Source organism: Barbus barbus, assembly GCF_936440315.1.
Source record: "Barbus barbus genome assembly, chromosome: 17".
NCBI classification, from domain to species: Eukaryota; Metazoa; Chordata; class Actinopteri; order Cypriniformes; family Cyprinidae; genus Barbus; species Barbus barbus.
The window spans coordinates 7,248,173-7,256,658 of NC_136745.1; the positions used below are offsets into that span (position 1 = coordinate 7,248,173).

The window sequence follows — 8,486 nt, forward strand, 5'->3', positions numbered from 1 at the left end:
TAGAAAATTCTAAAGGGTTCACAAACTTTCAAGTAGCACTGTATCTGCAGAATAATCTTTACATACTTATATATTGCAATTGTTTAAAGCACAAACAGCTTAGATTTGGATGGTCTCATATCTTACCTAATACTCAGCCGAGTGCAAGGACAACTTCCTGTTACTAGCAGGCACTATAATGTGTAAATGTATGCCTATTTGCTTATAACTCACAAACCACACAGACTAGAATTAAGTCACTGAATTCAGTCAAATCATATATTGTTTATTCTTTTATATTTTTATACTAAATGTGTCTGTTTATGTTTATTTTTCGTTGGAAGTGCTTTTCAGGGGATAACTGCCAAAACTATTAAATTCTGGTGGCCATAATTAAACATAAATTTACAACCATTTGATAAAATAAGTTTAAATTTGGCATGCTTTTACCCTGGTACAAGTGCTAAGATTTCCCACAAACTTTCATTTTATTTCTCTTCACTTCCTTCTCCTGCCTGCACCAATGTTAAAGCTTTCCCTAGAATCTAGCTGATTCATCAAGAGTGATGATAAACATTTTTAAACTGTATGAAGCACCTTATAATCCAGCTCATTCATCATTAATGGCTAGGGATTGCTCTAATAATAAGACATAAACAAACAAAGAAATTCTAAATGTTGTAACCTTATTTCTCCACACCTTAGAGGAAGAACATCTGAGATAAACAGAGAAACCACTCCCTCTGCGATCATATATAATCAGGCCCTGCTGAGGTCTGATTTAGTGAAAAGGTTCATCAGCCTCATTGATTTGGTCTTTCACAGCAGTTCTACATCAACATCATGGGTAAGTTATATAATATCAGGTGCTGGCTGTTATTATACGATATTGCCTCAATAATGAGGAGCAATTTCTGATAGTGCAACACTGCTTGAATATTCAGTATAAATAATGATTTATTGACTTGAAAGAGCTTGATACCTCCCATGTTGTTTTTAGCATACATTTATGGAGACATCATGAAAATAGACACCACCGGTGCATCAGAGAAGACAGCAAAACAAGACAAATTAACCATTAAGGGTGAGAATGCATGACTGCATACAAATCACTTATGGCACTTTTGTTTCATTTGCCAATATATGCAATGAGCACCATGTTACAATATGTTTAAAAATGATTTAAATATGTCATAGGGGTTGAAGCCTCTAAAAAACTGGCTGAGCATGATCTGGCCCAGGTGGAGAAATACAAGAGTATGATCACTAAAGTTGGCAAAACAAAGAAGATTGATCCGGCTGTGATTGCTGCCATCATATCCAGAGAGTCCAGAGCTGGAGCCGTCCTGAATAATGGATGGGATCGCGCACACAAAGGCTTTGGCCTTATGCAGGTTCATTACAACTATCTACTCTATTTAAAATTAAATTAGACCTAAGATGAGGTTTATACATTAATGAGTGTACATAAAATAAGGTTCAAGGTGTTTAAGTTGTCACAATAATCATCCATGCAAAGTGTTACTAAATATGTCTGTTGTTTCAAAGCTTCATTTTTTTTTTTTCCAGGTTGACACACAGTACCACGATAAAGTCGGTGAATGGGACAGTGAGCAACATATCGCACAAGCTACAGAGATACTCATTAGCTTCATTAAAGAAATTAAAGTAAACTTTCCCAAGTGGACACAAGAGCAATGCTTTAAAGGTAGTACACTTCCACTCTCAGAAACCACAAATGTCTCTTGTTTCAGAAACTACGCACATTAGATTCATCAGAGAACAGAGAAATGCAAGAATGATGATTTGAAAGATGAATTTTGATGAATTAATTAATAAATCTTAAATTGTCTATAAAAAGTTAAATGTAAATGGAATGTTATCAGTCTGATTGAGGTTTTCGTGTCTGTTTCAGGGGGAATAGCAGCCTATGACAAAGGTGTGAGAAGAGTCACTTCGTATGAGACTATCGATGCCATAACCACAGGACTAGACTACTCCAATGATGTTGTTGCCAGAGCCCAATGGTTCAGAAGCAAGGGTTACTGAAGAACAGCAGTTACTGAGCTGTTAAACTCTTGTGAAATACAATGTATCAACTTCACTGAATTACTCCTCATTACTGAAGTTACTGTATTTGTGTCACTTAAACATATAGCTTCTGTGTAATACAATCCTTTTTAATATCTTTGTTTTCTGTATCTTAAGAGCTAAATTATGTCACTGTATATAATATGACAAAATAAACTTCTTATCTAAAATCTTATCAACAGTCTTGCCATATTCACATTAAAATGACCTCATATTCTACATTGTTCCTGGTTTTCAGTCACATGACTTGCACGGAGACCTGCAGAGAACCGATGGCCTGGCAATTGTCCATCTATTTCATGTCATAAACATTTAGATCTCCTCTTAAATAAAGAAAAACAAAGGTTTTGGGCACTGGTGATCCATATAAAGCACCCACCACTGTATTTCAATCACTAAAAACATCTAGACATTCTAAAACATGAGAAAACACATAATGCCCTAGCATATTAAGTGATATTAAAATATCAAATTCAGTATACACCTAGATGATAATGCATACCATATACAGGCAAGCAGATGAGGCCAGAATATGAATGCAATGTACTATTTATAATAGCACTCAATGGGAAAATGCTTAATGTGAAACCTCATGCATATTTATTTGGGTTCATTTGTTTGCCTGTGAATTACACGTTTCTAAAGACACACACAAAAGCAGAACAGCTCTAGTGTTTTCAGCAGCACTGATTACAACACGATTACAGCTGGAGAGATGCAAGCTTTGTTTCCAAATGTACGGTGTCAATGGCGAAACTTTTAGATGCTTTTTCTTATGCAATGTCTTGTTCCCTTGGTGATATCTGTAATTGTTGTTGAACAGTAGTCATTTGCAATTTTTAAATGTAATTACTGATATTAAAAATTTTTTTTTAAGAAGGCCATTGCTGATAAAAAGTATTACTTTTAAAAGTGAAGACTGAAGTTTTGATATCCTTACAGTACTTATTATCCTGTGTGCGGCTAATGAACTGAAGTCTTGCACTGACAAAAGTCTTTCTTTCCAAGAAACCTGAATTTAATAGGGTGAATTCAGCTAAAGTGGGCCGTTTAACATTGATTGTAAAGTGCTCAAATGGTTAATACTTTCAGAGCGGAACAATAGTCCTTAATCGTTAATTAAATGGACACTACTTCTCTAAATGATAAAATAGTTTGGTTGATGCAATATGAGACTGGTGGGTCTGGCCACACTTCAAGGGAGGACTGTGTCATGGTGAAAGGTAGAAAACCCTTTGACATAAGATTTGTATTGATAACTTATAAGGTTGCTTACTAAATGTAAACGGCCCACTTTGGCTTAATGTGTTAGATAAAGTGGGCATGTGCGATTCAGGTAAAGTGGGCTAAACTTTAAGCTTCAGTAAGTATACCCAAATTCATTAAATAAATTGACATTCACTGGTTATTTTATAGTTGCCATTAACTTTTAAATGAGAAATAATAAAACAGAAATGAGACTGCAGTCAGGAAATTTAAGTCAGAGATGGAAGAAAGGACAGAGAAAATAGAAAGGAAGTCGAGGCATTGGAGTGGAGTGAAGAAAGGATGAGAGGAGAAAATTATAGATGCAGAATATAGCCTAAAGCTTTATAATGTGGACACAATTAAAAATGGTTTCAAGTGTTTAAAGAGCATAGACAGAGAAGCATTTTTTACATATGGATACCATTTTAAATGATCATCTTATAATTTTTTAACCTATTTGTTGTTGCTTGTGTTATAGTCACATCTTTAATATATTGTAGAGCTCATTTTTTATCAATATTCTGATTTGAAACTGTATATATAAACTGTATTCAAATTGAAATATTATAGCTGGGCATTAAAGTTTACAAAAGTAATAAAGAAAAGGAAAGAAAACCCATCTAGATCACACATATTTTACAAAAAGTGTCCCCCTTTATCTGAGTTCACCCTATAGAATATATTGAAATAAATTAGGTTAAATATTTCAAGAGGGTTATCAATGGGTACAGTATGTTTAGGGTAAGGAGACAATAATTAAGTTTATGCAATTAAAAATACATAATTCCTTAAAAATATACATATACAGAACTGAAAATAGTATGAGTGGCTAATAGAAAATAAATAAATAAAATAAAATAATATAAAACTGTAGGGTCCTAGAAAAGTCTTTAAACTGCACCCTACTTCAATAAGACTTCTTTCTTGAAACAGCTTGTGGTTCTTCTATGAAAGATTTCACTTGTTAAAGTAGGCTATGACTTGATTTTTTATTATTAATATTATTATTATTATTTATTTATTTATTGTCATTTATTCACTCACATCACGTGTCTTTCATGTAACTCTAATCTAATGAATCATCTTTTTGGAGTTCCCCATGCGCTCCAATAAACAGCCTCCTAATATGGGTGGTCTATCTCGATCCGCCCACCCCTCTCCACTGTGTAAGTCCCCCTGTTCCTGAATGACCAGTGACCAGTGCAGATCTACGTAGCCTACGATGTAAGTAAGAGATTCATTTCCTTCTTTCATTGATTCTAAGGGGAGTGTTCTGAGAGAGTTTGAACTCGCGCAAGACTGTCATAATGTTCTTTGACATTAAATAATTTGCTCGGTTTCATTTATTCACTGTTTGAATAACCGTGTAAAAGAAGGTTATAGCCTAATTAGCTAATAAATTACAATGTTTAATTAAAATGTGGTCATGTTAAATAAAAATTCAGTCATATTAAAATTGTTTTATGACATGACACCCATTTCTGGTAGGCTATTGCCTAAAATAACGGGTTTGTGATGTGCGTTGTATTCAACCACAGGCTACTTTTAGGGCTTTGGTTTTCCCCTCTCCCTGTCCCTGAATAATTAAACTAAATCAATCTATTACGGATGTCACGAATAAAGTTAAAATGAAAATGGAATGAAAAGTGTAGATTAAACTAAAATCTAGCCTATTATGCTGTGTCGAATAAAGTGAAAGTGAAAATGAACTGAAAAGTGACTCATTGTTTTATGGCTGTGTCGAATAAAGTGAAAGTGAAAATGAAATGAAAACTGTCGATTAAACTAAACCTATTACGGCTGTGTTGCGCATTATAATTAATAGCATGCGATTCCGTTGAGCTTATGAATGCAGTAGCCAATCAGAGGCGTTCAGATGAGTCATCGCTGACTAAACTCTGAGCTCTTGTGAATTACCTCATCAATAGACAAGAGCAGATGTAGGCCTACGTACCATGTACTACTGTAAGGAAGATTCATTTAACAGTGTAGACAGCTTCATTGATTATAACAGATTACACTAACATTAGGCTACTTTTAGCCTTTTTAGTTGGTTCACCCTCCAATTAAATAATTCATAAAATTATTTATTTATTTGTTTGAAAATACTGAAGGCTATACATAATTTCAGTATTACTACAATTGCAGACAGTATAAACATGTATTACAAAATGTTTGCAATGGACTTGCCCCATATAAATAAATAAAAAAAATCTTTTTTTAAAATAAAATATATAAAGGGGAAACTTCAGAGATTCAAACTCTGACAAATTTTATTACATTTTGGATATTGGGGCCCATAACTAAAAAGTCCTACAACCATTTGTTTAGAAAAGTTTAAATTTGGCATTTACACTGGTACAAGTGTTAAGATTTCCCTTTTTTAACATTTAGCAAAATTGGTTATTCTTTTCTCCACAATATAGTTGGAAGAACATCTGGAAAAAAAGAGAAACCACTCCTTCTGCAATCATATGCTGTATAATCACGTCCAGATTTAGTGACAAGGCTCATCGAGCTCTGATTTGCTCTTTCACAGCAGTTCTAAGTCAACATCATGGGTAAGTTATACCCACATAGCAATTTTTCTCTGTCCCAGCTCCGGCCCACACGATCAGCTTTTGCTTGGTCCACATACTGCAATGAATTACGGTCCTAGTGTGGACCAGGTCTGGATTCCAGACAAGGGACACACATGGGCCATAACTGGCCCAATTCAGGGCCAGTTATGGGTAATTAACTTGGCTGAGACTTGGGCCAGTTATGGCCCATGTGTGGCCCTTGTCTGGAATCCAGACCTGGTCCACACTAGGACCATAATTCATTGCGGTATATGAGCCAAGCAAAAGCTGATTGTGTGGGCTAGAGCTGGGCCAGAGAAAAATTGCTAATAATAATGTAATACATCAGGTGCAGACTGTTTTTATATGATATTGTCTGAGCAATGAGGAGGAATTTGTGATAGTGTAATTTACTAACTTTATATTTTCTATGTTTTTTCTAGCATGCATTTATGGAAACATTATGAAAATAGACACCACTGGTGCATCACAGGCAACAGCTAATCAAGACAGATTAAACATAAATGGTGAGAATGCATGACTGCATACAAATTATAGCAATATATAATAATAATAATAATTCGTTACATTTATATAGCGCTTTTCTAGGCACTCAAAGCGCTTTACATAGTAAGGGGGGTATCTCCTCGTCCACCACCAGTGTGCAGCATCCACCTGGATGATGCGACGGCAGCCATAGTGCGCCAGAACGCCCACCACACACCATCTTATTGGTGGAGAGGAGACAGTGATGAAGCCAATCAGTAGATATGGGGATGGTTAGGAGGCCATGATGGTCAGAGGGCCAATGGGCAAATTTGGCCAGGATGCCGGGGTTACACCCCTACTCTTTTTCGAAGGGCATCCTGGGATTTTTTATGACCACAGAGAGTCAGGACCTCGGTTTAACGTCTCATCCGAAGGCAATAAGTAATATATAGCAATAAGTAATATAATTATAACAAGGATTTTATCCTAAAAAGGTGTTGAAGCCTCCAAAAAACTGGCTGAGACTGATCTGGCCCGGATGGAGAACTACAAGAGTATGATCACCAAAGTTGGCAGAGCAAAGCAGATGGACCCGGCTGTGATTGCTGGCATCATTTCCAGAGAATCCAGAGCCGGAGCCGCTCTGGAGGGTGGTTGGGGTGACCACGGCAATGCCTTTGGCCTCATGCAGGTTGGTTGGAGGAACAGATCTACTCTATTAAAAAATAAATACAATTTCAGGTATTGAGAATAAATTCAAGCAGACTCCTAATTGGAAATTGTCACAGATGTATCATGCAAAACAAGAAGTTGCAAAGTATGCAAAAATAAGTATGGTACATTTCTAATTATTCTCTTCTTTGATGGTGTTTCTTTTAGGTCGACAGACGCTACCACACTCCAGCTGGTGCATGGGACAGTGAGCAGCATATCGCACAGGCTACTGAGATACTCATTAGCTTCACTAAAGAAATTAAAGCAAGATTTCCCATGTGGTCCCAAGAGCAATGCTTTAAAGGTAAGTTTACAATAACATTTACGATAAATAAACATAAATAGCATAAAACATAAAAAAGAGATAAATAAAGGCAAGTTTATCGCTTAATTTTCATGTCTCGGTTGTATTATAATGTCTGTTTCAGGGGGAATATCAGCCTACAACGCAGGTGTGAGTACAGTCAGTTCGTATGAGAATATCGATGCCAGAACCACAGGAAATGACTACTCCAATGATGTTGTTGCCAGAGCCCAGTGGTTCAAAAGCAAGGGTTACTGAAGAACAGCAGTTATGAACCTGTAAAACCCTTAAATTACTGAAATGAGTACAACAACTCAAGATTATAATCTTGATTAGGCCTATTGTAATATGCTTAGTTAAATATAGATATTAGATTGCTAATATAATCTTTCCAAACCATTTAAGAGTTTGCATTTCCAAAATATGACTATTGTAATGATATACAGAGCTGCAGTGAATTTCCTGTAATGATTGTAATCTTTTTAAATAAAATAAAATATTTTCTCACATCATGTGTTTATTATTTATCCTGAAAGTAGCCAAGTGGATCCAAATCAAACACATCTCGAAACAACTTCTCATCAAACATCTTGTTCTCCACGACAGAGGGCGATGTTGAGCCTAATCCTGCACTCACACATGAAACTGTTGTGCTGGGATCCTCAAATCTGGCTCGCGAGATCCACTTTCCTGCAGAGTTTAGCACACGTGAGCATGCTAATCAATGTCTCAGCTAATCAATGTCAATGATCAACAGAAAATCACAGGTAGGTGAGTTTGATCAGGGTTGGAGCTAAACTCCGCAGGAAAGTGGATCTCACAAGCAAGATTTGAGGATCCCTGCTGTAGTAGAACAACGTTTCTCAGAGAACATTGCATTTAGGGAACATTGGGGGGCGCTGGAAGCAATATTTTGGAAAGGGGGCCTGGAAAGTTTACACCAAAGATTCACAAAAAGATGAGCTGAAACACTGTAAATACTTGCAAACGAATATGTTTGTAGAGTTCACCTTGCTGTGTTGAACCCAAACATTTCCACATGGGAAATGTTTGGGTTCTTTGTTGCCAATAAAAAAGTCGAACAAAACCAAACATGTCTC

General features: G+C 36.0%; 1 protein-coding gene across 1 annotated transcript; it reads left to right on the forward strand.

Annotated features, from left to right (window-relative positions):
* The first annotated feature begins 775 nt into the window (after nt 1–775).
* LOC306883203 (uncharacterized protein) lies at nt 776–7,894 on the forward strand. Its single transcript, XM_079438323.1, has 10 exons — nt 776–826; nt 980–1,063; nt 1,177–1,373; nt 1,549–1,687; nt 1,895–2,006; nt 5,918–6,147; nt 6,323–6,406; nt 6,863–7,059; nt 7,248–7,386; nt 7,511–7,894. The coding sequence occupies exons 1-10, from the start codon at nt 823–825 to the stop codon at nt 7,642–7,644; spliced, it is 1,320 nt and encodes a 439-aa protein (XP_079294449.1). The 5' UTR covers nt 776–822; the 3' UTR covers nt 7,645–7,894.
* The last annotated feature ends 592 nt before the right edge of the window (nt 7,895–8,486 follow it).

Excerpts from the sequence above, each read along its gene's own strand:
- LOC306883203 (XM_079438323.1), top strand. Across the intron at positions 1,064-1,176 it reads AGACAAATTAACCATTAAGG|GGGTTGAAGCCTCTAAAAAA; the intron begins GTGAGAATGCAT and ends AATATGTCATAG. Across the intron at positions 2,007-5,917 it reads GTTGTTGCCAGAGCCCAATG|CTCCGGCCCACACGATCAGC; the intron begins GTTCAGAAGCAA and ends TCTCTGTCCCAG.